Raw genomic sequence first — 18,388 nt, forward strand, 5'->3', positions numbered from 1 at the left:
TTGCAAAAAAAAAAAAAAAAAGACAAGCCTTTACCAACATCTGTTTCCAGATTATGGTTCAGTTCTGGTCCAGCTGGTGGACCAGTACAGAAGTGTTTTTCAGCAGCAGCACTTGAAGCTGGTCAAAAGGCATGGACTTTCTCATAAAGCTGGTTGACTGAGGAAATCCTACTGTTTTATTTTTTCCAATTTTTTTTCCTCCCCTTTTCTCTCCAATTTGGAATTCCCAATGCACTCTTAAGTCCACGTGGTGGCGTAGTGACTCGCCTCAATCCGGGTGGTGGAGGACGAATCTCAGTTGCCTCCGCGTCTGAGACCGTCAATCCGCGCATCTTATCACGTGGCTTGTTGAGCGCATTACCACGGACACCTAGCGCATGTGGAGGCTTCACGCTATTCTCCGCGGCATCCACACACAACTCACCACGCGCCCCACCAAGAGCGACCCTAGCAACCGGGCCAATTTGGTTGCTTAGGAACCCTGACTGGAGTCACTCAGCCCGCCCTGGATTCGAACTTGCGACTCCAGGTGTGGTAGTCAGCGTCTTTACTTGCTGAGCTACCCAGGCCCCCCAATCCTGCTGGTTAAGATATTTAAGATGCCTAGTGGGGACACCAGCATCCGAAACACAAGATGAGCTGTCTTTTTAGCAGTGTCTGGATTAAACCTATAACATAAAACAGCATTAACAAACCCATTTTATTTCCAGTAGTGTGACGTATTTTCAGGATGAAACAGAATATTAAATGAGTTGATTTTATCCATCTCGAAATAATCTCTATATGACAGGTGGATGGAGGGAAGGGGTTGAAAAATAAGAAGGCTAGGAGACGTTATCTGAAAAGGAAATTAGATTCAGAGACACAGGAAGTTATTGTAATTTGGTAAAAAATTACAAACATTTTTGTCTTTGGAATAACATGAAATTATTAATCGTACACAATAAGACCAGGAACTTGTATTAACAGAATTCTCCGGGTTCAGTACAAGTTAAGCTCAATCGACAGCATTTGTAGCATAATGTTGACAACCACAAAAAATGATTTTGACCTATTTAAAAAATAAAGCAAAAAATGGTAGTTATTGTAGAGGCACTTACAATGGAAGTGAATGGGGCCAGTCAATAAATGCTAAAATATACACAGTTTCAAAAGTATAGCCACAAGAGGTAAAGGCTATACATGTTAATATGATTTCAGTGTGATAAAATTGCTTATTAACCTTATCTGTGTAAAGTTACAATAAATCCAATATTACAGCTTTGTTGTCATGACAATGTAATGCTAATAAACCCTGTAATCTGGTAACCGCACTAACACCAATAATTCCCCAGTTTTATGACTCTAAAGTCATGTTAACATGTATAATATTTACACCTCGTGGCTATACTTTTGAAAAAGTGAGTATTTGTATGTTTATGTACTGGCCCCATTCACTTCCATTGTAAGTGCCTTACTGTAACCGTAGTTACATAAAGGAGGAATTAGTTTAATACATGTTTGGTAGAATGATAATTAACATTCTGCCACATAAACTGTCGATTGAGATTAAATTGAACCTGAAACATGCCTTTTAGAAGGTAAGTAGGGTCAGTTTTGATTCCATATTCACTTTAACTTAAGGTTGCTTCATTGGGTTTGGCTTTATAATTATATACAATAAATATATTGTCACTTTCGAACATGAAAGCATTTGATAATGACAACACACAAAGAGTGGCCTGTACTACTGCCAGTTTACTGACAAGGCTGTGCCACTGCATTTATCATAGTTATAACCTATTTTTACCCTAAGCTGCAGCAAATTTCCTTTAGGATTTTTGTTACTTATGTTTCTTACATATGAGTCAGTTGCTCATTTACAGTGCATCCGGAAAGTATTCACAGTGCTTCACTTTTTCCACATTTTGTTATGTTACAGCCTTATTCCAAAATGGATTAAATTCATTATTTTCCTCAAAATTCTACAAACAATACCCCATAATGACAACGTGAAAGAAGTTTGTTTGAAATCTTTGCAAATTTATTAAAAAAAAAAAAAAAAAAAAAAAAAAAATCACATGTACATAAGTATTCACAGCCTTTGCTCAATACTTTGTTGAAGCACCTTTGGCACCAATTACAGCCTCAAGTCTTTGAGTATGATGCTGCAAGCTTGGCACACCTATTTTTGGGCAGTTTCTCCCATTCTTCTTTGCAGGACCTCTCAAGCTCAATCAGGTTGGATGGGGAGCGTCGGTGCACAGCCATTTTCAGATCTCTCCAGAGATGTTCAATCGGGTTCAAGTCTGGGCTCTGGCTGGGCCACTCAAGGACATTCACAGAGTTGTCCCGGAGCCACTCCTTTGTTATCTTGGCTGTGTGCTTAGGGTCTTTGTCCTGTTGGAAGATGAACCTTCGCCACAGTCTGAGGTCCAGAGTGCTCTGGAGCAGGTTTTCATCAAGGACGTCTCTGTACATTGCTGCATTCATCTTTCCCTCGATCCTGACTAGTCTCCCAGTTCCTGCCGCTGAAAAACATCTCCACAGCATGATGCTGCCACCACCATGCTTCACTGTAGGGATGGTATTGGCCAGGTGATGAGCGGTGCCTGGTTTCCTCCAGACATGAAGCTTGCCATTCAGGCCAAAGAGTTCAATCTTTGTTTCTCATGGTCTGAGAGTCCTTCAGGTGCCTTTTGGCAAACTCCAGGCGGGCTGTCATGTGCCTTTTACTGAGGAGTGGCTTTCGTCTGGCCACTCTACCATACAGGCCTGATTGGTGGAGTGCTGCAGAGATGGTTGTTTTTCTGGAAGGTTCTCCTCTCTCCACAGAGAAATGCTGGAGCTCTGTCAGAGTGACCATCGGGTTCTTGGTCACCTCCCTGACTAAGGCCCTTCTCCCCCGATCGCTCAGTTTGGCCAGGCGGCCAGCTCTAGGAAGAGTCCTAGTGGTTCCAAACTTCTTCCATTTACGGATGATGGAGGCCACTGTGCTCATTGGGACCTTCAATGCTGCAGAAAATTTTCTGTACCCTTCCCCAGATCTGTGCCTCGATACAATCCTGTCTCGGAAGTCTACAGACAATTCCTTGGACTTCATGGCTTGGTTTGTCCTCTGACATGGACTGTTAACTGTGGGACCTTATGTAGACAGGTGTGTGCCTTCCAAATCATGTCCAATCAACTGAATTTACCACAGGTGGACTCCAATCAAGTTGTAGAAACATCTCAGGGATGATCAGCGGAAACAGGATGCACCTGAGCTCAATTTTGAGTGTCATGGCAAAGGCTGTGAATACTTATGTACATGTTTTTTTTTTCGTTTTTTATTTTTAATAAATTTGCAAAGATTTCAAACAAACTTCTTTCACGTTGTCATTATGGGGTATTGTTTGTAGAATTTTGAGGAAAATAATGAATTTAATCCATTTTGGAATAAGGCTGTAACATAACAAAATGTGGAAAAAGTGAAGCGCTGTGAATACTTTCCGGATGCACTGTATATGATTCATTTTGTTGTTAAAACTGGGTAAATAATGTGCTGCCTATGTGTAACCATACATAACTGGCACCCTCTACAGGTTTTTATGTGGTACTGATGACAAACTTATATCGATCGAGTACAAGCCTCAGAGGTCCTATAACCGCTCAGCCATTGAAATCACACGTACGTCAAAAAATATTCCACTTTTACTGATATTATTTGTATATACCATCAAAACTGCATGATTGAAATATTTTTTTAGAGTTATAGAGTATTTGTTCTCTCTTAGTTGCCAGTTTGGGCATCAGCAGTGAGCTACAGACCAAACTCAAAGACGTGATGATCCTTAGGAACCTGCTGTCCATCGGGAAAGTCCTAGGAGAAGGTGAGAAGTCAGTCTGGTGTGGTGTGGTTTTGTGTTGCAGCTCATGTTAGATGGATCTAGTGGTCTGACATCTCTGTTTACAGGTGAGTTTGGATCGGTGATGGAGGGGCATCTGAGACAACCCGATGGAACCAGTGAGAAAGTTGCTGTGAAGACCATGAAATGTGAGTCAGGTTGAACTGTGCTGTTATGGTGGAAGTATATTATAAAATATATTTTAAGTGTGCATATTAAAGAAAAAGTTAAAGAAGGTGGAGACCAGTGTCAGAAATGAACTTTTTAATATTCCTTTTATGAGAGTATGTTTTTCCAACCCATATAAAAAAGCTCAGCGTGAAATACTTTTCATGCTGATTTCAGTGCTGATTCCACTTCAGTCAAAACAGACATTTAAAAAAATCTGAACTAATCTGAAAGCTACAAGGTCTGCAAAGGCACTTGAGGGGAACCTACACAATATTAGGCAGGTGGTTTTAATGTTGTGGCTGATCGGTGTAATTAAATAGGCCTAAAAATATATGATATAAGAAGCTTTAAATGGATACTTCAAACCAGATGGAAAGTTCTCTCATCATTTACTCACCCTCATGCCATCCCAGATGCACATGACTTTCTTTCTTCTGCAGAACACAAATGAAGATTTTTAGAAGAATATTTCAGCTCTGTAGGTCCATATAATGCAAGTGGATAGTGACCAGGACTTTGAAGCCCAAAAAATCACATAAAGGCAGCATAAAAGTAATCCATAAGACTAAATTCATGTCTTCAGAAGTGATATAAGTGTGGGTGAGAAACAGATCAATATTTAAGTCCTTTCTTTACTATAAATCTACTTTCACACAGCCCTCCTATGCACGTTCACAAGAATTCTTCTTCTGTTTTTTGCTGATTCGCATTCTTCGTGCATATCGCCACCTGCTGGGCAGGGGGGAGAAAGAAAATAAAGGGAGGGATAAAGCAAAGGAAAAGAAAAAATACAGTATATCATATTTGCGCAACAGCCCAGTAGGTGGCGATATGCACAAAGAATGTGTATCGGCAAAAAACAGATGAAATCTCGTGAACGTGCATAGGAGGGCTATATTTTAAAAAGTAGATTTATTGTAAGTAAAAAAGGGCTTAAATATTTATCTGTTTCTCGTCCACACCTATCATATCGCTTCTGAAGACATGGATTAAACCACTGGAGTCTTATGGACTACTTTTATTGGAGCTTCAAAGTTCTGGCCACCATTCACTTGCATTGTATGGACGTGCAGAGCTGAAATATTCTTCTAAAAATTTTCATTTGTGTTCTGCAGAAGAAAGAAAGTCATACACATCTGGGATGGCATGAGGGTGAGTAAATGATGAGAGAATTTTCATTTTTAGGTGAACTATCCCTTTATCCAATACACTGACTGAGATTACATCCTATATTGTAAATTGTGCTGGGTAGATTACTTCTGAATTGTAATCTGGTATTTATTACAAATTACATGACTAAAACTGTAGTCAGTAATGCAATCTATTGAATTATGTTTTTAATGTAATCCAATCTGATTGCTTTTGGACTACTTTTGAATTACTACTGACCTAATTCTTATTTATCTGATAAGATAAATAGGATAAGCTTGTACCATTTGACATGATGGTGCTTAAATGCATTAAAGAAAACCTGCTTTATGGATTGAAATATTTATTTTGCGTGTTTTACTCCTATTTGTCTGTTTCTGAGTGGTAAAAAAGGCACTTAAAATGTTCTCATGTAATCCATAACAAAGTAACTGTAATCTGATTATGAACATTTTAAAATTATATTTAATCTAATTACAATTATCTGATTTTTGTAATCTGATTATATACAGATTACATGTAATCCTTTACTACCCAGCACTTGTTACAAATAAAGGATTCTTTATGGGGGCCTTTATACGCCTACAGTTTAGATGTCTTCGGCATTTTAGTCACTTTCTGTACTATTTTGCCCCAAGCACCCATTAATTTCTGCCCCCGGTGTCCTCTGTTTAACCAAGTGATTTGTTCTTCCAGTGGATAACTTCTCTCAGAGAGAGATTGAAGAGTTTTTGAATGAGGCAGCTTGCATGAAGGATTTTCAGCACCGGAATGTCATCAGACTCTTGGGTAAGTAAATCTGATTTGAAAGAAATACTGTTTTTTTTTATTTTAATTATTTTTTTCAAATCAAACATTTCATATTATGAAATTCTATGCAGTGGGAGGACAAATGTTTTGTAGCTCACTAAATGCAACATGTGTATCATGAAAAGCGCTATACAAATAAAACACTTGATTTCTATTAAAGGATTATTTCACCCAAAAATTACATTCATTTACATCATTTACTCACCCTCATGCCATCCCAGATGTGTATGACTTTCTTTCTTCAGCAAAACACAAATGAAGATTTTTAGAAGAAATATTTCAGCTCTGTAGGTCCATACAATGCAAGAGAATGGTGATCAGACCTTTGTAGCTCCAAAAATCACATAAAGGAAATATAGAAGTTATCCATATGACTTCAGAGTTTAAATCCATATCTTCAGAAGCGATATGGTAGGTGTGGGTGAGAAATGGAGCAATATTTAAGTATTTTTTTACTCTAAATCTCCACTTCACTTTTATATGTGAAAGTGAAACTAAACAGGCACCACATGTGACTTTCAGATGTAAAAGTGAAAGTGGAGATTTAGAGTAAAAAAGAACTTACATTTTGATCTCTATCACACCCACACCTATCAAATCGCTTCTGAAGATATGGATTTAACCAGTGGAGTCTTATGGATTACTTTTATGTTTCCTTTATGTGTTTTTTGGAGCTACAAAGGTCTGATCACCATTCACTTTCATTGTATGGACCTACAGAGCTGAGATATTCTAAAAATCTTCATTTGTGTTCTGCTGAAGAAAGAAAGTCATACACACAAAAAAACCCCTCAGAACTATTGTTTGCTTCGCCATGCTTGCATTGTATTTACCAGCAGATTACCATTCTGATTACTTTTCTAGAGGAGTTGACAGACAGCCAATTAGATCACATTGCCATTTTTTTTTTCTTCTCATTTTCATACATTTGTTTTAGAAAAGATTTTCAGATATCAAATTTTATTTATTTTTCACTTTTTTTTTTAAATGTATATTTGAAGTCAGAATAAGCTTTAATATTTTGGGTGGGACTGGGTCCAGTTTTGCCCACCCGTGGCTACACCCCTGAGTCTTCGTGTAATAGGCAGTGGTAGCTCAGCGGTTAAGGCTCTGGGTTACTGATCAGAAGGTCGGGGGTTCAAGCCCCAGCACCGCCAAGATGCCACTGTTGGGCCCTTGAGCAAGGCCCTTAACCCTATCTGCTCCAGGGGCGCCGTATCATGGCTGACCCTGCACTCTGACCCCAGCCTAGCTGGGATATGTGAAAAAGAAGAATTTCACCGTATATGTGCAAATGTATAATGTGTGATAAATAAAGATAATTATTTTATTATTAATATGTAAGAGTCTAACAAGCAATTTGTCATACAAAAGTCCACAATATCTGCAAAATTGCACTACCAAGTTCCAAAAGTAGCTACTAGTACAGAAGCTAGAGCAAAAATAAGAAACAGTCAAAGAGAGACAAGGATTCTTTAAGGTTTAAAGCAACTTTATGTAAAAGTTTATCTGTCCATGGTAATGCATTCAAACCTCATACACTGTGATCTCCATTTCTACATTTAATTAAATGCTGTACTACACTAATCTCAGTTATTGTTGTCTATCAAAAACCTCATTGCAGGGGGGCCTGGGTATCTCAGTGGTAAAATACGCTGGCTACCACCCCTGGAGTTCACTAGCACGCTAGTTCGAATCCCAGGGCGTGCTGAGTGACTCCAGCCAGGTCTCCTAAGCAACCAAATTGGCCCGGTTGCTAGGGAGGGTAGAGTCACATGGGGTAAACTCCTCGTGGTTGCTATAATGTGGTTCGTTCTCAGTGGGGCGCGTGGTGAGTTGTGTGTGGATGCCGCGGTGGATGGTGTGAAGCCTCCTATGTCTCCGTGGCAACGCACACAACAAGCCACGTGATAAGATGCACAGGTTGACGATCTCAGACGTGGAGGCAACTGGGATTCGTCCTCCGCCACCACGACTGAGGCGAATCACTACGCGACCACGAGGACTTAAAAGCACATTGGGAATTAGGCATTCCAAATTGGGAGAAAAAAAAAACAAAAAAAAAACTCATTGCAACAGTTATGAAAATAGTCAAATACTGTATATGATAATGAAAAATTATGAAAAATGTGAATGGAAAATAAAGCATTAAAATAACCATTAGATAACGTCTTCTTATTCTTTTTAACTTCTTATTAGGCTGTTACTCAGACAAGAACCTCCCTGGAATGTTCTGGTAACGTTAGTTTATGATTATATAGTAACAAAAAAACCTAAAGAGAAAGTTTATAGAACATTAGGAATTGGTTTCCAAAAAACAACCAAACAGGAACCGTATGCTAACGTTATGGGAACGTTCCGTGTTTGCTGGGTGAAAAGCGAAACCTGCTTTAGGGATTTAAAAGATGGACATTTTGCTAAGCAGTTCTTTGAGTAGCAGAATGCAAAGCAAATATCAACATTCGGATGGCATATACCATCAAACAAATGTTAAAAGTGCGTTTATGTTTTTGAATATAACGTACCGGTTATTATGTTTTGGAGAGTGCTTTATTAATTGAATACAGTAGAAATATTTGATCATATCAGATATAGTACTATGTATTTGACAAAAACATTAAAGAGTATGTAAATGCAGGGGGGCCTGGGTAGTTCAGCAAGTAAAGACGCTGACTACCACACCTGGAGTCGCAAGTTCGAATCCAGGGCGTGCCGAGTGACTCCAGTCAGGCTTCCTAAGCAACCAATTGGCCCGGTTGCTAGGGTGGGTAGAGTCACGTTGGGTTAACCTCCTCGTGGTCACTATAATGTGGTTCGCTCTCTGTGGGGCACGTGGTGAGTTGTGCGTGGATGCCACGGAGGATAGCGTGAGCCTCCACACGCGCTATGTTTCCACGGTAACACGCCCAACAAGCCACGTGATAAGATGCACAGATTGACGGTCTCAGACTTGGAGGCAACTGAGATTCGTCCTCCGCCACCCGGATTGAGGCGAATCACTACACCACCACAAGGACCTTGAGCGCATTGGGAATTCGGCATTCCAACCCCCCCCATATGAGGTATTTACATATGAGTATGTAAATACCTCATATCGTCAGTATAACAAGGTGAAAGCAAACTTATTGTTGATATGTTGATATAATGTTTATGTGTTCATCCAGGTGTGTGTTTGGAGGTGGGCTCAGGACACTTTCCCAAGCCAATGGTTGTGCTCCCCTTCATGAAGTATGGAGACCTGCACAGCTTCCTGCTCCGATCCCGTCTCAGAGACAGCCCTGCCGTAAGATGACAATCAGTAACATTACTGATTGATGAAAGATTGTGAAAGTCGTTTTTGTCCGTCAAATTACTTTTACATGCGTAAACCAAACAGTAGCGTACTCGTTTGTCTGAGAGGATGATGTGCTGTGTTTTCAGGATCTCCCTATACAGATGCTACTGAAGTTTATGATTGACATCGCGTTGGGAATGGAGTATCTCAGCAACAGAAACTTCCTTCACCGCGACCTTGCAGCACGCAACTGCATGTATGTATTTCTGAATAGGGCTGGGTGATATGTAAAAATTATTTTATCGATAATCACCTTAAAATATCAGTATACAATTACATCGTCAACCCGCCTGCCGAGGGTCTGTGATTTTTTTTTTGCTTAATTGATTTTTCTTTAAAAATTTAATTTGTTTATTGAAACACAATAAACAAGACATTTCTAAATTAACATTTCTCTTTAAACTAAATGAAAAAAGCAATAAGATAACAAAGTGATCAAAAAATCTTATTTAACCACCTTATTTAAACATTTACGGTCTCCAACGGCTCCATTTGCCATCACGCAAGTATCGACACCAGGTGGAAAATTACTAATAGCCTACAGATTAAAGACAATAATAACCATAATAAATAAGCCTAATAAATTCCCTTGTGTTCCCAAAATAATGCTGCCAAATGTGTGTTCTTATCGAATTTGTGTTTGTATTGCATTTTGATACAGTTAATGCTGCCTAAAGAAAAGAAAATAAAACTCAATTTTAGGTTGAAGGTGAATGTGTCTTGTATTACGTTATGATTTCATCACTTTCGTCTTTGTTTCTTTAATACAAAGATATATATTACTGAACCTGCAGAGTTGCGTTCACAATGCATTCTAACCGCGTGGAAATAAAGCGAACTAAACTCACAACACCTCCTGAGATGATCACAGATAATTTGCAGAATTCTCATAGACGACATTATTCTTGCAAACAGTTTTCAGATGAATGAAACGGTGAAAAAAAGAGTGAAAACTCTTAACATGCACTTGTTCCATGAGACAGGCTTGCGCTGCACACCTCTGAACAAACAGCGAATCAGACACAAGCACTGTGCATGTCTTTGTGACTAACAGCATTTCTTGTCATGTGTCACTCCGAGACGTCTTACAGGTCGCCTGCGTGTTGCGGGTAGATGAGCAAAATTACCCGTGCATGAAATACATTTGGACGAGGAGCTTGCGGACTGGATTCAGTCGCGTTTTGCAGGTGGCGGGTGCTAGTTTCACACCCTGGCCACTGTTTAATATATTTGCCGACATCCCTGATTCATGGTTTTGCCATTTCTCGATGTTGTCGATCATCGTCTGTCAATGAGTGTCACAATCGGCATCGGGGTCTTTGTAAGACATCGTCGATATCCGATAAATTCCCACTACAGTGTCATTTCTAGCACATCTCAAATTCTGTATTGTGTTTAATAGAATTCTGTGCTGGAAATGACACTGATGGAAATGACATTTTTTACTTTTTTTAAATGGGCGACGTCTTTGTTTTGCTAAGTCTAATTTCATAGCTAACATTTTATGTATCCTAAATACACACAATTAAATAATGTTTGTATTTAATTTAGTTTTAATTTAAATAGTATTTAATTATGCACACTTTATACTTAAGAATTTGATACAATGTATTTATTATGTACATACATACATGGTGTTGCATTGTACTTACATATTAAGTACCTGCATTTAATTACGTCTGTAATTTCACTGTTAACCATACAACTAATTCTAAACCTTACCTCAACCTCAGTAGCAGCAAATGTTAACACGCAGTTACGTAATAAATGCATTGTACTGCATGTATTTTAATGATAATACGTAGTAGTTAAAGACACCTTATATAAAGTGGGATGCACACATTATGCATAGTTTGGCAAAAATGAACTTTATGTCCAATGGAAATGACGTCCAATAGAAATATTCTGCTCACAAGTGATCCGTCTGTTGTTTTTTCTTTGTCTTTTTCAAACATCACTTGTCTCATGATTCATCCCAAGCATGCTCTTCACTGACACTTTTGTCCACTCGGTTAACACATACACAGACTTTTGAAAAACATTTTATTCTGAGCTAAATTGTTTGGTGTGGTGGAAATGACGCCAGAACTGTGAGACAGTCGTAATTTTCTAAGAATTCCATTGTAATCATTTTCACATAATAAATGTTGAAATGGTTTGTTTATTTCACTCTTTGTTTAGATTATCATTATTTGTATTTTGTATTTTTTATTATTTTTTCCTCCCCAATTTGGAATGCCCAATTCCCAATGCGCTCTAAGTCCTCGTGGTGGCGTAGTGACTCGCCTCCATCCGGGTGGCGGAGGACGAATCTCAGTTGGCTCCGCGTCTGAGACCGTCAATCAGTGCATCTTATCACGTGGCTTGTTGAGCATGTTACCGCGGAGTCATAGCATGCGTGGAGGCTTCACGCTGTTCTCCACGGCATCCTCGCACAACTCACCACGCGCCCCACCGAGAGCGAGAACCACATTATTGCGACCACGAGGAGGATACCCCATGTGACTCTACCCTCCCTAGCAACCAGGCCAATTTGGTTGCTTAGGAGACCTGGCTGGAGTCACTCAGCACACCCTGGATTTGGACTTGCGACTCCAGGGGTGGTAGTATTATCATAGTTTTAAGCATGTAATAATTTGTATTTTTATAATGGATTTTCTTAGTTTAATATTGAAATTCTGGGTCTGGGACAAGGCAAAAACAGTACACTCTGTGCATAAAAGGCATTTGAAAAGAACAGTTTAATGTGGCCTTAATAACATACCAAAAATCTGTTTGTTTTAGTAAAAATCTACTTCTGGGACATGAAAGTACCTGACGTTTTATGTCTTATTAGCTCACATTTGAGGGGCTATTATTGTCAACTATTTAAAGACTGGTTTAAACATTTTAATGTTTAATTTTAGTCATATGTAATAAGCAGTCAATGAGTATTTTTTTCACCCAGGTTGCGTGATGACATGAGTGTGTGTGTTGCTGACTTTGGTCTGTCTAAGAAGATCTACAGTGGCGATTATTATAGACAGGGCAGGATCGCAAAGATGCCCGTCAAATGGATCGCTGTGGAAAGCCTCGCTGACAGAGTCTTCACTGTCAAAAGTGATGTGGTAAGAACTTACTGTCATCACAGTCCTCTTAGTTCTGTTATATTAAAACTCATTAAACCATAGTTCCTTTATATACTTTTGATCTAAACAGGAAATGCTTGCTCATATGACACAAACTTCTCAATCATCACCCTTAAGGGGGCCTTGGTAGCTCAGCAAATAAAGACGCTGACTAACATATGGGGTATCCTCCTTGTGGTCTCTATAATGTTGTTCTCGCTCTCGGTGGGGCGCGTGGGGAGTTGTGCATGGATGCCGCGGAGAACAGGGTGAAGCCTCCACGCATGCTATGTCTCCGCGGTAACGCGCTCATCAAGCCACGTGATAAGATGCTCGGATTGACGGTCTCAGACGCGGAGGAAACTGAGATTCGTCCTCCGCCACCCGGATTGAGGCGAGTCACTACGTCACCACAAGGACTTGGAGTGCATTGGGAATTGGGCATGCCAAATTGGGGAGAAATGGGTAGAAAAACAAAACAAATAATCATCAGCCTCAAAACCAGTCAGGCATTTTTGGTGGTTTGTTTTTGCAGAAGTCCTATGACATTTGTTGATGCTTGATATCTTTTAATGTCCCTTTTAGTGGGCGTTTGGAGTGACTATGTGGGAAATAGCCACCCGAGGCATGAACCCGTACCCTGGTGTGCAAAACCATGAAATTTATGATTATCTCCTTGAGGGCAACCGACTGAAACAACCAAACGACTGTCTTAATGAACTGTGAGTTTGTATTTGCTTCTTAATGAAAATGGTTGTCCTGAATGTCTTGGTTTATTTTAAAGATTTGTACTCTTATAATGATAGTTAGTTAAATTAGTCTAGAAGTAAACACTGAAAAACAGTCCTATTCATAGTCATTTTTAGCCTGTTAAACAGCTAAACGGTGGTAAAAAAAAGAAAAAGAAAAGAAATGGTTCATCCAAAAATTAAAAAGGTTGTCATCATTTGCTCACCGTCTTGTCATTACAAGCTAATCTCACTTTTTTCTTCAGTGAAGGACCAGGGGCTTTCAAACTCCAAAAATGTCAAAAAAAGCACCATAAAAGTATATTAAAAGTCCATATGACTCGTGGGCTACATTTCAAGTATTCTGAAGCCTTTCGAAAACTTTGTGTAAAAAAAGACAGAAATTTGAGTCTTTATTCACTCAAAATCCACCGCAGCTCTCAAATATTAAATATAAATTTTACATTTGCATATGTAAACTTTATATATTATTACCTAAGCAGTACAAGGATGTAAGACCTCAAGGCTTGTTTTCAGAGAATGTATTTTGTATATTTTTGTAATTTTCTATATTTTGTATTTTCTATATTTTTGTAAACATCATTTGTATTTTGTTTTGTTCTGTTGGCAGATTTTTCACTGATTATATTATTATTAGGATTCCTCCGGTAGGAGGAAACCTATTGTTTTTGTTAGTATTCTTCTAATTATTATTATTCCTGTAGCTCTAAATTGCCCAATAACTCAAGATCTCCTTGGTAAAAAGTTTTGAAATTTGGCACATTGATACTACAGGCCACGAGTAACTACCACACCAAAAATGGCCCACATGAGCCTATAGGCGGCGCTACAGGTCACACTCAAATTTGTCCATTTTCAAAGTGATGCCATTTTCATCCCACAAGTCCAAAATTTCTGAAACCTGGTATATATGCCTTGATGGATTTTCCTGTACAATACAAATTTGTCCAAAATTACAAAAATCTACTCCTCCTGAAACATAGCTCCAATTGACTTGAAACTCGGTATGTATGTGTAGGATACATGTCTTTCAATTTGATTTTTAGCAAAAATGATTACAATACAAAATGTCTGAAAGGTGCACATTTATGTAAATGTCCACATTGTCTCAATATCCATATGTCCAAAAATTTTGACTAATGTTTTTTCCAACCTAACAGGCTTCAAGATGACATCACTCTGAAGTACTGTGCACAATTTCACCTTGATATGTCAAAAGATGACAGAATTACAGTTTACTATTATTTATCGCTAATGCTAAATAATGCTTTACAAATCCGCTAGTCATAAAAACGATACTTTGATTCAGTCACCAGTACATATGAAGACTCTTGCAATGTTTAATAATAAATTAATTAAATGTTGTGTACATGTGTGAAGTACATGTCTCTACCATGTCAATTTTTACATAATTTGCAGTTTTGAGGAGGAATCCGCATCGCTGCTTGCAGCTTTAATAATTATTATTATTATTATTATTATTATTATTATTATTATTACTTGCTGTAAGCTAAATTTTATTGAGGTTTATACATCTAGTTTTAACTAGTTAAAAATGGACTAGAGTAACATTTTCTCTATATATTGTATCTTAAATATAGTTTATTATTTATCTTACTATGTTTATTGTTTATTGTTATTGTATGCATCAAACACCAAAGCAAATTCCTTGTTTGTGAAAACTTACTTGGCAATAAAGTCAGTTCTGATTCTGATTCTGATTAAACAGTTAGGAAGACAACATAAAATTGATCATAAATTTATACTAAATATAAACTAATAAAGCTAGAAGAGACCTTATTTTACAGAGCTGAAAGAGAGTAATAAACGGTGACAATTAGCTAAATATTTCACTTAAAAAAAGAAAGCAAGTCCCTTTAAGGCTGCACAGGGGCTCAAGTGAATTAGCGAATCATTTATGCGAGCTAGTTCAATTACATGATCAGTCCGAAAGAACTGACTCCCTAAAATGAATCTGAGTTACCAAAGCTAAATATAAGTAAATTATTTATTTGAACCATTTCTTGCGTGTGTTTGTTTGCTCTCTCGACTCCAATGCTGATTTGGCAATACATTGTGAGAAGCTGACAATTTTGTGACGCTTGCAGCGCTACTTGTAGAACAATGTAGCTCATTACTGGAAAAGCTGCACTATTGTGAAAATATACTTTCATGCTGCTGAAAAATGTAGTTAAGTTAGTAGCGTCACTACTTTTAGTTATTTACTCCCCAACACTAATAACATGTAACATGCTGTTGTGTTTCAGGTACGACATCATGTTCAATTGCTGGAGCGCTGACCCGGTGGACCGACCTGACTTTACACAGGTGCGAGAGAGGCTGGAGAATCTAGCAGAGAAGCTTCCCGCGGTGTCCAACAGGAGAGACATCATCTACATCAACACCAGCTTCACTGAGGAAGAATCAATAACTGATGTGGCTGCGGAGAGACCTGTCCTTATCTCAGCTCCCTCCTGTAGCCGTCAAACCATGGACACATCTGTCGTGACCGCAGACGTTCACGAGAGTACGGATGCTGAGGGAGATGACCGTTACGTTGTTGTCTTGTCCTCTGGGGAACAAGCGATGATGGGTGCGAGCAGTGCTGTTGATACACCACTGTTGGATCACGGACTCTTGGAAGGGGCAGTGTGGAAACAATCTAGCGACACAAGACTTTTGCTCTGAAGAAGAGATGTGAGATGGGAAGAATGATGAAATGCATCAGAACATTGACTCTTTGAGAATTGGCTCAACTAATTTTTTTTTGCGGTGTTCAACTTAAAGGTGGAGTTTCAGCGCCCCTAGTGTCACTAAACGGAATTGCAAATATAATGTTTTCAAACAGGTTTCCCAAACATTCTCCCCTTTTTTCATTGATCTGACAAACATGATAGTGACAAATGTGACAGTGCCACAGAACCACAGTGTTTACGCTTTTCGGGGGAGTCTTTTTCGGGGAAGTCTGAACAGCATAACATGCATAAAATTATTATTTTACAAACCTGATCCGAAACAGATTTGAATAAAAAAAAAATGTATTGCGAAAGAATTCCACATATCATTTGGTTGTTTATTGTTGGGACAGCAAGAAAACACATTAAATCGGATTTTTATGTATAAACAAGATTCAAAACAATTTTTGATACAAATTTTAACAGCGAAAAAATTACACACATTATTTGATTGATTATAGTTGGGATAGCAAAAAAGCATGAAATTAGATTTTTACAAACCTGATTTAAATCAGATTTGGATCCAGAGTTTAACAGCAAAAAACGTACATGCATCATTTTGTTGTTTATAGTCGGGACACCAAAAAAAGCATGAAATTTGATTTTTACAGTCCCGACTGAAATAAGATTTGTATACATTTTAACAGCGAAAAAAATTACACACATCATCTGGTTGTTTATAGTTGGGATAGCAAAAAAAGCATGAAATTGGATTTAACAAGCCTGATTAAAATCAAATTTGTGTACAAATTTTAACAACAAAGAAATGACATAATTTAGTTGTTTATAGTGAGGACAGTACAGGAAATTGTAATTTTTCCATCCTCTCTTCAACACTGACAGCAAACTCTCAGTTGTCGATAAAGAAATTCGCCCATCTTGCATCCTGCTCATTACTGTGTCGTTGCTATGGCAACCGATATAAATTTGACCAGATATTGACTACACTTTCTGTACAAACAGACCCGATTTAATCACTTTCACAATGACAGTATGGACAGTCGATCCTAAAGATTGTATTTGAAAACAAATTTGAAGCCCCTCTTCTTCCCTCATGCAAAATTTTACCTCTGAGAGTATTTCACAGTGCTCACAATGGAAACAGAACGGATATGTCACCCACCTGATGAACTCTGTTTAAAGCCACATTTACTGTGGAGTTCTTTGCCTTAATGTATGTTAATGCACAGGACCCCAAAACTGTGATACTGCAGTTTTTAGAAATGAATAAGAGACTGTTCCCTTTTTGTAATATAATGTAATTGTCTTTGTAATGTGATTAAAATGTTAGTTTTATTATTATTATTATTATTATTATGCTTTTTGTGATCTTTGATTTAGAAAATAATTTTGTACAAAGTATCCAGTTTGTATATTAGAAGTGCATTTTGTAAATATAGTTGATCTTTTATATTTTAACTTCTTTAGGGAAATCTATGATGGAAGTGTTCGGATGTTATATGAAGTATTCTTTACCTTTGAGGTACACTAGCAGTGTCACTATTTATTTGTGATTGTTATAAAAGTGTATAACTAATTACAGGTATTATGAAGAATATCTTACTAAATACTGCTTACAAAATAGGCCTATATGTGCTACTACTACACAAAATGTGTACAGTGGGTATGGATTAATAATTTCATTAGATTTATTTCAACAGTACAAAATATTAAATTATATGTCTATCTTTCAAAGACTCATTTTCATTTGTCAAATTAAATATGGCAGCTGCCCTGAACCATGCTTGTTTACTTTCGTAGTACTTTTTTTTCCACATACGCCTTTCATCTTCTTTTTTCTTTTTCTTTCTTTTTTTTCTTTTTAAATCTAAAATTTACTTGCCATATGAACATATGACCTTCTATTCATAAATGTGATGACAACATTTGACATTGTATTTACTACCCATGACTGAAAGGGAAGAGGGCACTGTCAGTGCAGGGACAAACCAAGGTTAAGTTTACCTCTGTGGAACATCTAAAGGGTTTATATTTTGTTTTCATTTTCATTTTTCCATAAAAGATTTGCTTGTAACATAAATAAACATTATTTTACATTTTCTTAACCTTCTTCCCAATCTTATTTACATCTGATCAGGGATACAAAAGCCTCTAGACATTCAATTAATTTCTTTTTGTGAATAATTTATGTTGAATATATAAATAAATAATATAATAAAATATATACAAAAATAATATACAGTTGAAGTCAGAAGTTTACACGTTACAAGTCATTAAAACTCATTTTTTATCCACTCCACAGATTTAATATTAGCAAACTATAGTTTTGGCAAGTCATTTAGGACATCTACATTGTGCATGACACGAGTAATTTTTCCAACAATTGTTTACAGACAGATTGTTTCACATTTAATTGACTATATCACAATTCCAGTTGGTTAGAAGTTTACAAACACTAAATTAACTGTGCCTTTAAGCAGCTTGGAAAATTCCAGAAAATGATGTC

The 18,388-nt window shown here is 37.6% G+C and overlaps 1 protein-coding gene across 3 annotated transcripts in view; it reads left to right on the forward strand.

Annotated features, from left to right (window-relative positions):
* LOC127413524 (tyrosine-protein kinase Mer-like) overlaps nt 1-18,029 on the forward strand; it is a 44,963-nt gene extending 26,934 nt beyond the window's left edge. For all 3 annotated transcript variants that reach the window (XM_051650735.1, XM_051650733.1, XM_051650734.1), the window contains 9 exons: nt 3,564-3,649; nt 3,756-3,851; nt 3,935-4,015; nt 5,883-5,975; nt 9,161-9,279; nt 9,417-9,526; nt 12,278-12,437; nt 13,023-13,159; nt 15,454-18,029. In XM_051650735.1, coding sequence (XP_051506695.1) covers nt 3,564-3,649; nt 3,756-3,851; nt 3,935-4,015; nt 5,883-5,975; nt 9,161-9,279; nt 9,417-9,526; nt 12,278-12,437; nt 13,023-13,159; nt 15,454-15,874 — 1,303 coding nt within the window. In that variant the 3' untranslated portion in view covers nt 15,875-18,029. The remainder of the gene's footprint in view (nt 1-3,563; nt 3,650-3,755; nt 3,852-3,934; nt 4,016-5,882; nt 5,976-9,160; nt 9,280-9,416; nt 9,527-12,277; nt 12,438-13,022; nt 13,160-15,453) is intronic.
* Nucleotides 18,030-18,388: the final 359 nt, after the last annotated feature.

The sequence above is a fragment of the Myxocyprinus asiaticus genome, chromosome 23 (assembly GCF_019703515.2).
Source record: "Myxocyprinus asiaticus isolate MX2 ecotype Aquarium Trade chromosome 23, UBuf_Myxa_2, whole genome shotgun sequence".
NCBI lineage: Eukaryota > Metazoa > Chordata > Actinopteri > Cypriniformes > Catostomidae > Myxocyprinus > Myxocyprinus asiaticus.